At 45.0% G+C, this 14130-nt stretch overlaps 2 protein-coding genes across 8 annotated transcripts in view; one reads left to right on the forward strand and one right to left on the reverse strand.

Moving 5' to 3' along the window:
- Positions 1 to 1469: 1469 nt before the first annotated feature.
- The window catches only part of gss (glutathione synthetase), a 12686-nt gene continuing 25 nt past the window's right edge, over positions 1470 to 14130 (reverse strand). The window contains exons 1-13 of one of the 3 annotated variants that reach the window (XM_056596421.1): positions 13780 to 14130; positions 13330 to 13467; positions 11807 to 11952; positions 10708 to 10783; positions 9349 to 9488; positions 7667 to 7783; positions 7328 to 7408; positions 7012 to 7077; positions 6853 to 6922; positions 5058 to 5252; positions 4035 to 4116; positions 3476 to 3665; positions 1470 to 2578 (exon numbers count right to left, since the gene is read on the reverse strand). The exon at positions 13780 to 14130 is cut by the window's right edge and continues 25 nt beyond it. In XM_056596421.1, coding sequence (XP_056452396.1) covers positions 2455 to 2578; positions 3476 to 3665; positions 4035 to 4116; positions 5058 to 5252; positions 6853 to 6922; positions 7012 to 7077; positions 7328 to 7408; positions 7667 to 7783; positions 9349 to 9488; positions 10708 to 10783; positions 11807 to 11952; positions 13330 to 13461 — 1419 coding nt within the window. In that variant the 5' untranslated portion in view covers positions 13462 to 13467; positions 13780 to 14130 and the 3' untranslated portion in view covers positions 1470 to 2454. Of the gene's footprint in view, positions 2579 to 3475; positions 3666 to 4034; positions 4117 to 5057; positions 5253 to 6852; positions 6923 to 7011; positions 7078 to 7327; positions 7409 to 7666; positions 7784 to 9348; positions 9489 to 10707; positions 10784 to 11806; positions 11953 to 13329; positions 13503 to 13779 lie in introns of all 3 variants that reach the window. The other 2 variants (XM_056596414.1, XM_056596407.1) reach the window with 2 other exon arrangements.
- Positions 13902 to 14130, forward strand: part of zgc:103759 (U8 snoRNA-decapping enzyme) — a 6292-nt gene continuing 6063 nt past the window's right edge. Inside the window, exon 1 of one of the 5 annotated variants that reach the window (XM_056596530.1) lies at positions 13902 to 14130. This exon is cut by the window's right edge and continues 124 nt beyond it. The gene's annotated coding sequence lies outside the window, so the exon portion shown is untranslated. The other 4 variants (XM_056596503.1, XM_056596521.1, XM_056596513.1 and 1 more) reach the window with 4 other exon arrangements.

Raw genomic sequence — 14130 nt, forward strand, 5'->3', positions numbered from 1 at the left:
AATTCAGAGCCGGCGCTGGCCGTTTCGGCGCCCTAGGCGACTCGACATCAAGGGTGGGGGGACGACGACGACTAATTCCATTCCGGGGAGACTAATATGGGATTGCAAACGCGTTTATACTTACTCACCATCTCATCAATGTTTGATGAGTGACTGACAGCTTATCGAGTATTTGATGACGTGTGTGTGTGTGTGTGTGTGTGTGTGTGTGTTTGTGTGAGAACCACTTTGTGAGGTTCAAGTTAAAAACTAAAAGATTAATCATTCACAATCATTAACTCAAAATTAGGCATCTCCTTTCAATCAAAATCAATCTTTCTCGAGTGGTATTTGGGCAAACGGAAGGATGATATTTTATCCCTTTCGAGAGAAAAAGGATATTATGCACACTAGGGATTCTTGTGCGGGGATTTATGCGGGGAATTCACGCCAGTCCCTTATCTGTGACCAGCTGGGTTATGCTTATGACATTCACATCGCGTGCTCCCTCATGGCTCTGACTGGTCCTCGCGCTGCGAGGGTTCAGAGGGGGAAGGGCGTTGTGCTCGGCTCGCGCACGCATCGCCAGATGTCACACACGGCGGACAAAGTAACTCGTCTAAACTCGATCAAGCATGCACTCATCTCAGAGAGCCTCTCATTCGCGTAACTTTAATATAGTTGTATTACGTTTTCAATTTTAATTTTAGCTCAAAAAAAATGACCGAGGTCCGGACCTCAGTGACTGGTAACTCATTTTTTTGCTTTGAATCCCAAATTATCAAATAATGAAAGTTGTTTCATTTTTTAGATGTTTGCAATCAACGACTGATTCCGTATACGTGATTGTCTAAAAGACTGTAAAGGCTCCTTTTCCCTTCTTTAAAGATTTTTCCAGAGCCCCTCCTAAATGTTGCAGTTTATGCTTTCAGTGGGTCTCGTGTCAATTTCCCCGCCGCCCCCCCACCCAAACGAGGCCTTACAAAGATTGTGTTGTTATAATGAAGGTTCATTTTACACATCATTTCTATTGGGTAATTTCAAGGTCATCTTTGAGAGCTTTTTTGGGGGGAGGAGTTCAGAAGGAGAGCAGGTGAGGGAAGGAATGAGTGAAGTTTAGGAAAGGAGGTGAGGTGAGGAGAACAACTTATAACCCACACACCTAACTGATGCACAACACTTCAGAGGATGACCACGACATGGTTTGATCAGAACAGGTGTATTTTATTATGAAAGAAAAGCAGATCATGGGAAATAGACATGACTATGTCAGGTTAATTGTAGTCTGAGGTGCGTTACGTATTCATATCCGTAGAGTTTAGTTGATGACATTTGGTTGAACTGTGTGGCTCAGTTTGTCGTTACTCATCTGAATCTGTACCCACCAAATCTCTTCTTCGGGATTATTCAAGTAGCCCTCCATCCATCCATCCATTTTATAATATAAAGCATTTCTGTAGCCTGATATTTTTAAAATCCATAATTTATTCTTTTATTATTTACAATCAACATTTAACAAAATCGGTCTAAAACAAAGATTAGATGAATGCATAACATAATCACTGATTAAGAGTAGAGATCACACTGGATTCTGGTCATGTTATTGACCTGCCTTGTGTTCCACGTCACCAAGGGGGCTGCCACACTCCTGATTACTTCAATAGTGTTCCTCCAGACAAAGGATTCAGGGTGGGGCTGTACAAAGACCGGTTTGTTGTACAGCTTGGTGGATCACGGTACATGACCTGGTGCTCCATGTTGCCATCTAGGAGAACTCTCCCTGAGTGTGTGGTGGAGACGGCTGGTTGAACCTGCGCAGCCTCACCGAGCCCCAGAGTCCAATCCGAGCCAGGTCCAGGTGCGGCTGCTTTAACCAGCCGTCATCCACGCACACTGCCACCGCTACGTTGTAATATAATTCTCTAAACGTTGATATCGTAATATCTAAAAAGGCATGATTACCACCTTAAAACGTGTCTTCAAGCAGAAGAAGAATATATCTTATTCAAGTGGCTGGGCCCTTTAGTTAGCGGGGCAGGGAAACCTTCTAGAATGTTTGAGGAAACCATGACAACTCAACGCATTCTTTTTTTTTCAGTTCTACATTCTTTTTGGCCAGCCCCGTAGTGTTTAGCCTACAGCCTGTCCGCAAATCTTTTCTTCACCTCTTCGCGCAATTCATATCATTTTCCTGAATTATATGCACACACAAATATAAAAAATATACGCTCTTACACCCAAATGGGTACAGCCATTACCAACTTATTACTTGGTATCAAAACTGCTTGCTCAGCGTAATATTGGACAAAAAACGTGAAACACGAAAACGTGTGAAAACACGTACAGCATCACGTCTCCAACCCCCGGAGCAGTAAAACCCCATGGGGGTTGCATGGGTCCCTCTTTGGGGACCTCCCGATGGCCTTCGTGCGGTAGTTCAGCCGCCCACCAGCAGGGGTCAGTGTTCTGCATCTCTCAGACCAGCAGGGGGTTGTCCAGCACGGCCACGCCCGCGGCCACGCCCCCATCGGCGTGCTCCGAGCTCTTGGTCCTCAGCAGGTGGCCGACGCACTCGTTCATGACCATGTCCGTACCCTGCCTGCAAAACACAGCGGGGAGAGGTCAGCGAGGGGGCGGGGCAACCAGCGGTACGCAAAGGGGCGGGGCCACCAGCGGTACGCAAAGGGGCGGGGCCACCAGCGGTACGCAAAGGGGCGTGGCCACCAGCGGTACGCAAAGGGGCGGGGCCACCAGCGGTACACAAAGGGGCGTGGCCACCAGCGGTACACAAAGGGGCGGGGCCACCAGCGGTACGCAAAGGGGCGTGGCCACCAGCAGTACGCAAAGGGGCGGGGCCATCAGCGGTACGCAAATGGGCGTGGTGAACAAGCAGTGCCGCACCAGGAGCGGTCAGTTACACGATACAGGCGTGCGATACGATCACCCATGAAAATTGGGTGAACATTTTGAAATATTGAAATCGGAAATTTCATACTTGGTAGGTGGACCGAAGTAACTATTGTTCGATTGTACTGCAGATGGAAAGTGGGATTTTATACTCGAAATAGAAAAATTTACGATAATAGAAAAGTGGAATACAGGACAGTAGGCTAGTTGTTTCCCTTATGAGTCAGTAGAATAATGACAGGAGTTGTTTCCTAATGAGTCAGTAGAATAATGACAGTAGTTGTTTCCTAATGAGTCAGTAGAATAATGACAGGAGTTGTTTCCTAATGAGTCAGTAGAATAACAACGGTAGCTGTTTCCTAATTAGTCAGTAGAATAATGACAGTAGTTCACACCCAATTAGTAGAATAATGATGATGGTTTAGTAATTAGTCGAATTACTAGTAGAATACTTACAGTAGTTTCCTAATTAGTAATACGTTTATAATTATAAAAAGGCCAGTAGTCGTTCCATAATAAGTCAATAACAAGGACATGGTTGGGTGGACCCCCAGGAGGTGAATCAGCTGGAGGCTCCTCCACCACACACCTGACGTAGACGCCGAACACCCCCAGCTCGCTGAGACACTGGCTGGGCTGCAGGGGCGCGCCTCGCCGCAGCAGGTAGTTGACGGAGGCCCGCGCCCGCACCTTGTCCATCAGGATGTAGGCCGTGCGCTTGCTGGAGCCCCGGACTTCCTCCAGGACCCGGCAGATCTCAGACCCGTAGAAGTTGTTCCCTGGAGCGGACACAGAGCAGGCTTCAAGAGGCTGGAGGAGGGGCGGCGGTGGAATGGAAACAGAGATCCTTTAGATGAAGATTATTTTATATTACAATGGCTTCTACGTGGCTCCACGAGCGCCGATTCCATTAACTGTTTTGAGACACTTCATTTTCTGCATCTTTAATCCATTTGAATCCATCCTATGCTTGCTTTGTACATGCGTCTGTTTTTTATTATTCTTCTTCTTGTGGTTATCCTCATGGGTTTAACACACATTATTTAACATTTTACCACCAAACACCGCAGAAAAAATAATCTGAAAAAAACATGAAAAGATATTTTGAAAATGTTGAACAACATTTATTCGGAGCAGGCTTGGGGTACCTCCTCCTTCGCGTTGAGGCTTCAGGACAAACTGCTCCGGATTGGCCATCGCCATGGCGACCGTTTTGTCCCCCTCTTGGCCCTGTGCAAAAAAATACCATCTTAAATAGAATCCCGCCAGTAAGACAAACAGACCCAGTTCTGCCTCCATCAGGAGTCAGAATGGGCCAGCTGGCTTCAAAAATATGGATTCAACAAGACAGGGTACAAAGAAGTCAGTGTGATACGTGGAGACACACCGCCAAGAGTTCAACAGATGTGGTCGTTCACGTGGTGTTGTTGCCTGACTGCATGCAGGGTGTATTGGGGGCATGTGGGAAGACTGAAGCTAACTTACTGTAGTCTAACTTTTGGCCCAATATGGCGTTATGATTAGGATGGTACTGCCATCTGCCATTTAGTTTTTACTACACCTGGAATTTAAGGGTCGTAACCTGAAAGTATTTCTTTAAACATTGGAGGGGGGGGGTAAATTGCTTTGGTTCAGGTGAATATTTGGTATTTTAAAACGCACTTAAGACTCACTCACAATCTTAAAGCCGCGTCAGTCGACATTCTCTGGATCTAAAGACTACGGTGGGGGTGTTTAACAGGATGGGACGCTTTGTTTTTACTACACCAGGGCATCGATCTCCCCTCAAAGATCCCCCGAGGCTTATCACAATGGCACGCCTAATAACAACAACGCAGGATACGGATCGCAACAAACCGCTCCAATCCGTTACGATGCTGTAATAATAATTATAATAATAATTGGAGGCACGGTTTAAACATCCTGTTAAGAGTGTTTTCCCGAGAGTTGCATTTAAATATCAGCGGGGCTGTGATGCAGCTAAAATAGTTTAATTGAACTGAAGAGATTTCAAATGAAAAGGGGGTAGATGAATATCCGGCGACAGTACGAAATGGCGGCGATAAATAACAATGGCGTTGAGAAATCGTCTCTTTGAGAAATTCAAAAAGCCCCTTTTTGCTCTTCTGACGTTTAAATGTCTGGTTTACATGGAGAAACCCCCCCCTCACCTGGTCCAGGGTGTAGAGGCCAGCAAAGGTGGCCCTGATCTGCTGCACCACCTGGGGCTGCTCGGGGAAGAAGCGCTCCAGGACCCCCGGCCGGGCCAGCACCTGCTGGACCTTCTTGGTCCCGGCCAGGTGGGTGGCGATGTCGGGACACTTGATGGCCCGGGAGCGCTCTATCAACAGGCGGGTCTCCCAGCTCTAACGGGACGAGGCAAACAATCGCCATGGTTACAAAAACACCAGGACAGCGAGGAACACTGGGAACACTGGGGAAAAGTCTCAACGTGAAAGATTGACTGGCCGGAAACGAAACAACCACACAACGGTGTTCCCTCCACTCTAGCTAACAGATGTGCAGGAGCTGTGTGACGCACATTTAGCGTACGTCCACACCAGAAGCGAATTGAGCGACCAAATCGCCGGAAGTCATTCACTTTCTATGGGCAAGAGCGACCAAAGCGACCAAAGCGACCAACGCTACCAGCGGCCTCTTCTTCTTATTTCATTTCTTCTGGATTTCTGTACCAGAAATCCGCGCCCCTTTTGGGCCTGGAATGTGTACTACAGCGTTTCTACAGATCTATCCGGTTTACAGATCTATTACTTTATTCATTCTCCTCCATCTTCAGCCAAACAGCTGTGTTGGCTGCAGCTTTGTATAAATAAGGTCTGCAATATCATATTTATTATTTTACTTTCCTATACTTTATTTTTTTGCATGAATCTTTAAAATGAGTAGTCTAACATGTTTGTCAGTTGAATGTTTTAAATTGTGATTCATGATTATGTAAAGCACTATGAATGGCCATGGGTTGGAAGGGTGCTGCTTCAAAACAAACAGCACACATTATTTTCTTTCTCCCATCTAAATCCAGATCAAACAGGAACCAGTGTGTGAAGCACAGGAACTATACGAGGGGAAGGGAGTCAAACGAATGGCTCCATAGAGACATCCATCTCTCCAGTGTTAACATAAGGGGACTCCTGGACGAACCGACCTGGTTCCGTTTCAGAATCTGTATAAGGTCAAATGTTGTTTGCATTCGACTTCAGTCAGTTGTGCATACTTAGTGACACTGGAGATCCTGTTTTCCCTGACATGCCGTTGACTTAAGGCGTCATTTAACACAGAGAAAGAGGGAGACAGAGAAACAGACAGACGGACAGGAAGAGCGAAAGCGACAGATTGAGACCATGGAGATGTAACGGTGGGAATGGGAAGTTTTGTGTGAACATGTATTTATCATTTTATTTTCCATGACTGAATCATCATTCCACCATGTAGACAGTCCCCAACTCACAGCAGCCTGCTCCCATCTTAATATAGAAATACTCTGAGACACCAACATATCCTCCTCTTCCTGAACTACCATGTAAGACCGATCCACTCAGACTCTCAGCATGTGCGTTGTGAGCCGAGAAGAACTGTGAGAACATCCCTTCTGTTTCTTTATTTCAGTCCTAAATTCTCTGATGTTTGTGACTATAACATTTTTACCAAGAAAAGTTGTGTTTTCTTTGTAATGTTTTTCATCAGGATGTCTAATTAAAATATTTTTTACCTATCAACTATTGCTGATGTGTTCATTTCATAATTTTTCAATCGTAATTTTATCATTTAATTTTAACAGGGACTGAATAATTGAACGATTTAGTACTCTGAAACAATGCCGCTTGATATTATGCTCATGAATGGTTTGCAGTAGTATTAGTATTAGTATTAATAAGTAGTATTATGCAATAGTAGTGTATGCTGCAGTATTAGTAGTTAGACAGATCAATTAACTGAGTAATTTACCTGTTCTGTGGGGTAGTTCTGAGGCATGTAGCCATTCCTGAAGTACACCACCGCCACCTCCTGGCCATCGCTGGAATTACAATCAAAAATGCTTTTCCGGCCCAAATGTATTGATTATTTTGTATTGACAGTTTAGCATTCAGGTAGAACTAGTCTTACACAAAGAGCCGCTTGTCCGGGCCAAGGGACACATCTTCAAATTTTCTTCTTATAGTTGGGATATCTCTAGGAAAAAAACCAACATTTATTCTAGTAGTGATACTTCAAACCATCGCCCATAATTGACGGATCCAATGGAAAGATAAAGAACAGATGAGCTTCAATTATTTTCTGTTATGGTTTCTTCCTGTTCATATAGAGACCTTTGAACGACACTCTTCTGCACCTTTAATAAGAACTACAGCATCCAGCATGTCTTTTGTAGTCAGGAAACACTGATGAACTGAGCGATGCTATTGGACGTTGGAGGCCTTACCTGCTCCACAGTTCATTCTCAACGCATCGATGGTCCATGATGTTCCTCTGGACATCTTCCACCAGGAACATGACCACTGCCCTGCAGGAAGAGGTGCGACGCTCGTCAAAGCACGACCCAGAATAAGACAATGCATTGTTTTGCTTGAACACAAACAAACGCACACAAGTCCCATTGCAGCAAGACGCACGCACGCAAATGTCCTTGCCGCAAGATGCATAAACGCACGCAGAACACACGTGTCATCGCAGCAAGATGGCGACCAATATGTGATAAAAGAACATTATGGTCCCATTGGCTGTCCCTAAGGGAAGGGTGTGGCCAGTGTGTATACAGTACCTCTCTACTCCGTAGAGCTCCCAGGCTTTAGCTAGCCCCCTGGCCAAGCCTGCGGCCGGGTTGTTGTCAAGGATACGGTGGCTGAGGTCCGAGAGGCCTGCCACTTTAAGCACATGTCTGGAGGGGAAAAGGAGGAAGACCAGCCTTAATTTTTCATCACAGTACGATCATCATATACATACGTCAACATGTATTGGACTTGTAAATATTGGGTAAATATTGACAAAAGCATCCAAATCACATCCAAAGTAATCCATAATCACGTCAAAATAAAATACTAATGCAATTCCTTCAACCGCCAGATTTTGGTTGCTGTGGAAACTTGTTGAAAGGGGCCGGCATGACAACCAATAATATGTGGCGCCCTGTTTCCATCCCTCATCACATGAAGCCTCCAGCAGACTCTCAGGGCTGCAAGGAGAGTCGCGTCACTCTGATGTGTTAACATTCCTTCTGATTTGTTCAACGCATATTACGGGATATGGTACGGGAACTAGTTCTCGCACGAGTGCACCCACCAATGCACAATGTATACACTAAATACAGGTGAAACCTGTTCTGTGCCTCAACAGGGTTTTAAACAAAAAGGTAGAGTTGACGCACGATGACAAAAAAATTACAGAGTCACTAAAAGTCAGCGATTTCATTCCTTTGCTCCCGGCCTCACTTGTAGGATGCTTTGGATAAGAGCGTCACCTTACTGACGCGTTGTTAACATCAATGCAGGTAGGGGGCGCCCACGTGCAAGACATTAGCGAGAGGGATACGGACCGTGCTACAGAAACCCTGAGAGGTTGACACTAATATCCAATACTTATGCTCTGGCTCTAGGGAGAGGCCTTGCATGAAGCTTAGCCTTCTCCAAATCATTAGCATGAAATATTTCTTTTGAGAACACTGCGGGGACCGGTAACACCGTAGATTCGGTTTTTTCAAGTTTAAGAGGGCATACTTGTGCTGTACATCACTTTGTGATGAGGCAGATTCAATTTCATTATGCCTATTTATTGATAAGAAGATGCCTTTATTAAGCGCTTCTTTTTTGTTTTTCTGTGGTGGCCGAGTGTTTTTCTAAAGTATCAATATCCCCTGTCCTGAGCGGAGGAATAAGACCGACAAAATACAAAATTCTCCCCCGGGGATCAATAAAGTAAGTCGGATTCTAACTTAGAGCGGGTCAAATACATCATCCATAGGATTAAACCGTTTCAAGACGCAATCAGTCTTAATTCCAACCTCACAAATTTTCAAACATCCAGTCAGTTATTGAACGGATGCTAGGCCGTACAGCTACGAGCTAGAAGGGTACCCCCCAGCCCATTCTGCCGGCGACTTGAATCCGCCCTGCAGGAGGGTCTGGAGAGGAGCAATACATTTCTTTCTGCTTCCGATACGCTTTTAGCGGGAGACAATCATCAGGTTGGCTTTTCTCCCTGGCGCGCTATTGGCTGGCTAACACAGGGGACGACGGGGAAGCGACGGCACGCAGCCAATGGCGTACAGAGTCATTTGAACTCTGTACTCTGTACTACTTGAGGCCCGTTGATCACGCCTCTTGGGCTGAAGAAAATGTCCAGCAGCCTCCCCGGACCAACGTTTAATCGACGCTTGAGCTTGGTCTGGCAAATGCCGGGCTGTCCACGAGCTAGAACGGAGTGAACACCTGGACGACGTCAGCTTACCGGTGCAGGTCAGGCGTGTGCGACGCCAGTCCGCCGAAGCTGGCCGCGATGGTGTTGATCTCTATCTGCCTCAGGGCGGTGGGCAAGTCCTCCTGCTGGTCCAGCATGTAGTCAGAGCGGTTCAGCCCCAGCACGACGGACTGGGAGGGCGGAGACACAGGGTTACACTCTGATTCCTGCGTCTATTCACACTGCTTCTTAGAAGCTTGGTTGTGATGCACTTATTCGTAGCGAGTCCCGATCTTGATTGAGTGCTCGCTTTGGATAAAAGAGTCTAAGAAATGACCAAATGTAGATGTGTGCACAGTCTTTAACTGTGCTCATCTCCAGTCATATTATTCACCTAATAAACATCAACATTCAAATGTGAACTCTAGCTTCCGCTACAAGCGATTCTTCAACATTCAACCAATAATATGAGGTTGCGTCTTAGACTCCCCGTTTCTAGGTAACTAGGGCTCCTTGTTCCGGTAGCTAGGGGCCCTTGTACTGGTAACTAGGGGCATTTGTCAGCTAGGGGGGCTTGTCTCCTGCCAACTAAGGGGCCCCTTGTGGATCCTGGAAAGGGATTGTGTATTCATGATTTTTTGCGTTAATGTAAGATATTGGTCAATTATTGTGGGACTCGTTAGATTTTACAATTAGGTTATGAATGAATAATTTTTTTAATCAAATACATACATATTTTTTAGAGCTGTCAGTTAAACGCGTTATTAACGGCGTTAACGCAAACCAATTTTAACGGCGTTAAAAAAATTATCGCTCGATTAACGCAATTATTTTATACAAAAAAAAAACATTTTTTTTTTTTTCTTTGGCTCAAAACAAAGAAGCAGTAGCCTGACTGCTATGTTCAAATGACATTTGTTCAAAGCAGTCGTTTAATTGCACTATAGGCTCTTTTTTGTATCGTCCTGTTTTGATCAGTATATGCCAATGTTGTTATCAATAAAAAATCATTTGCACAAGGCAATCCGATGCACTTCACCATGTTGATAAGATAATTAAAATGAGAAGAATTATGGGACAAAAAAAATCAAGGGATATTTAGCATAGAAAAAGAATTTGCGATTAATCGTGAGTTAACTATGACATTAATGCGATTAATCACGATTAAATATTTTAATCGCTTGACAGCTCTTTTTATCTATCATCATTGATCTGCATCCTTAATTCCTGCCTTTCCACCTTGGTGGGGAAGTTATATAATACAATTCACACAGGTTTGAGTGAATCATCCCCTGTGTGCGACCGCATTACTGGCACAGGAGGGGAATTTGCATAACTCGCCGTAAGGCTTTGACCCCAAAAACCGATCATGCTGATAGGCTGGGGACGGGTGTCAGTCCACGAGCGTACCTGTGACCTCCCTTCTTTTATCGTCTGCCGATAAATGCTAAACAGCCTCCCGGTGAAGTCATCCGATTCCGCGGTGCTAAAAACAAACAAACAATCCTTCAGTTACATTCAAGCAAGGAAGTGCAAAGCCCACACAGGAGATGAGATCCGAAGGCTGCAGGCCTAACGGTTGTCTTGGTGAGACTAATGTGAATATATCTTCTGAACAGTGGGTTAGTAGGAACTTTAGGCAAGAATAGGGAGCTCTGATTCGGGTGCAATTCATTATAAATGCAAGCGCCAGTCATCAGTTATCGATGAGTGAAAGATCTGTGTGAATAAATGTTCTTGCAGACTTCCCCTGACTCTGTATGAGACCCTTTAGACTTTAGACTTCGGACCACGAGACTTGAGACGCTCGCGGCTCGATTCTGGCCAATCAGGGCATTTCTTATGTTAATGATTCTTTGACTCCATCTTGCGTGACAACCACAGGTCCGTGACGCTGCAGTTCTCAGCAGTGGAGAAACGAAGGGGATGGAGGGAGCACTCGGGGAGGGCTTTTTTTGGGGCTATTCTTTCTTTCTCTCTTTGTTGTTTCGGCTCTTCCCCCCTCTCCCCCTCGATCTCTTACAACTCTCAAACCTGTGTTTCGAGTAGTCCACTAGTCCAACAACCAGCTAGACGGGATGAGTGGAGTAGGGATACACCGAAATGAATCAAAAATAGTGAAACAGTTGGTCGAAAGCCGAAAACGGGGTACCGAAAGTGGCTTTTGCTGTTTTTCATTCATTTGAAAAAAAATTACCATTGAATAAATTAAACACTTAAAATGACTTTTATAAAAAAAAAAAATGTTTTGCTCTTCAAAGAAAGAAAAGTATAGAATTGCAGCAGAATTTATAGCAATAATATATAAGAAAAATTTAAAATATTTTGATATGGCCATTTTTGAGCCCCCCTAAAATAGGCCTTAAACTAACTGCTGAAAACAATGAACGTGTATTTACTCTGTATGCTCACAAAAAAAAGGAAAAAAGGATTATTATAATCGTATGCCCGTTTCGGCTGAAAATTTCCGCTGCATTCCTAGAAAGGAGGTTCAGGACCGCAGCCCTACCTAGCCAGAGCCTCCTCCAAGAACTCAGAGTCCTGGCTGATCTTGTCCACCAGCAGGTTGTACTGGGTCTGTACCGCCAGCGCCTGCTCGAACACGCCTCTGGGCACGGCGGTCGGGAACAGCGTGAATGGAGCGTAGGTCACCAACTGTTGAACATGCACCCAGTCCCAGGTTATTACAGTGCATGCCTGTACTACTTGTACTATGATGAATGAATGTATGAAAGAATCACACACACACACACACACACACACACACACACACACACACACACACACACACACACACACACACACACACACACACACACACACACACACACACACACACACACACTCTAGCAGATGATTTGATCCAAAGTGACAGCTGTTGTGTTTCTTTAGATGCACGTTGTGGAGCAACAGGTATTGCTGTAGCCCAGGGCTGTAAGGTCTCCACCCCTTTGATCTCAATTTATCAAATTTACTCGCTTTACCAGTTCCAAAACCCCCTCACTTTGACTCATATTTGTTGCAGGTCATGGCAGGTCTTTGCTGTTCAAATATGGCGGCAAATTGGACACATCGCAGCAAAGGGTTGAAGCAGTCAGTGCGGCGTCTATGTGTGTATTCCGATGCACAAGGGAGCAGACCCACAATCAGTGTTAGGAAAGACATCCGTGTTTAATGCCTGTGAAACGGCTCTGTATAGTAGTCCTAGCCTGGTCCTACCAGACCATCGTACTTCAAGTCATTTGTACAGAAGTAGTACTGAAGTGAAATGAAAATTGAGCGGAAGTAGGTAGGTGGGCGGTGCCAGGCTATAGTAGTCCCTCAATCGCAATCAAATCCTATAGGACCAATATAACTCACTTCCCATTCTTTCCTGGTCAATGTGTATGATGATGATGACAGAGAGTATGTGGTTTTATTCTCTCTTTCATCAAATCTCACCAGCTCATGGAGATAGAATGGCCTGGCTGCCACCCAAGCATGACTCAGCATAAACACACACTGGCTGTGACACCCATGGCGGTCTACCCTAACTCTCATAAGCTCCTCTTTGGAGCAGTTCAATCAGTGGATTCAGCTCAATCATGCCAAATTTGGGAACAATAAGCACGTCATGAAAAGTAAAAAGTTCGTCAGCGTTTTGAAAGGAAGTATCAATTTCCTTTCTGTAATGTGTTGTTCTTCAAACGGTGCAACCGTTCATTTAAGTGAATTAATTCCAACTGACTCTAACCAACCTTTTAAGTTAACTCAAATATTTACTTATAATTAACGTCTAGATGACAAGGGAAAGCCACAAGGCAACAGAAAATAAAGCATTTTTTAGGTATAAAAATGTGTGATTCAGAAAACACTGTTACTGAAAGCGACCTCCAATGAAGTCCAGATTATGGATTATTAGTATTATGGAGCAGGTGAAGGGATGCATCCTGCTCATCGGTTTATACGGCTGTGGATTGGAATCGAGTACTATTGGAACTTCAACTTGTCTTGCAGGTCGGAAACAGAACACTGCTGCAGTCCGAGACCTACCTCTGAGGAGTTGGGCTCCTCTTCGGTCCGCATTAAGACACCATTGAGAAGAGCGGTGTCTTTTGCCACCTCTGCCAAGTCTTGGAGGAGACGAGTATCCGACAGTATCGCCTCGGGTATGCCCTGCTCCATGGTGATCTACCTGGGAAAGTATTCACAGCAACTGAGGACACCTGCGATGCAACAACCACATCACATATATCATCTAACATCATATAACAACTCACCTCTCTACCTACATACACATGAAACCGCTGTCAACATGAAACTGTACTTCAATTCAGCACGACGTGATTTGTACGAGGCTATCCATCTAATATCTTCCGCTAAGTAAGGTAATGTTTCCTGCGACTGTTTGGATTTCACAATACGAAACAAAGGGCTTGTTATGCCTCAGCTATAAGATAATGGATGTATGCAATAACCGGTGAGTATAATTATAGTTCTTACCTGAGGAAGGCGTAGGTAGAAAAGCCAAAGACCAGCGTACTCCTCAACAACAGCTCAACATTCTCGCCGATGCATTGCGCATGGTCAAGCGAAGAACCAACCGGCCAATAGGGGGGCTTCTGGCAGGAGCCAATCCCGTTGCGTCTGACCTTCCTGCTCCTCGTCGCCAGCTCTCCAGACTGTCAGGCAGAATAAATCACCGACCGTACCGTGGCGTATATATACGGCAAGCAGTGTAATAACCTCTAAAACTATAGTCAATTAAATAAGATTATTTCTTGTTCAAAAGCTAAGAAATGAAGCATGAGAAACGTGATCGTTGACGGAATTGCGTTAACCGCTGTCAGCCAG

Source organism: Gadus chalcogrammus, chromosome 1, assembly GCF_026213295.1.
Source record: "Gadus chalcogrammus isolate NIFS_2021 chromosome 1, NIFS_Gcha_1.0, whole genome shotgun sequence".
In the NCBI taxonomy this organism is placed as follows: Eukaryota; Metazoa; Chordata; class Actinopteri; order Gadiformes; family Gadidae; genus Gadus; species Gadus chalcogrammus.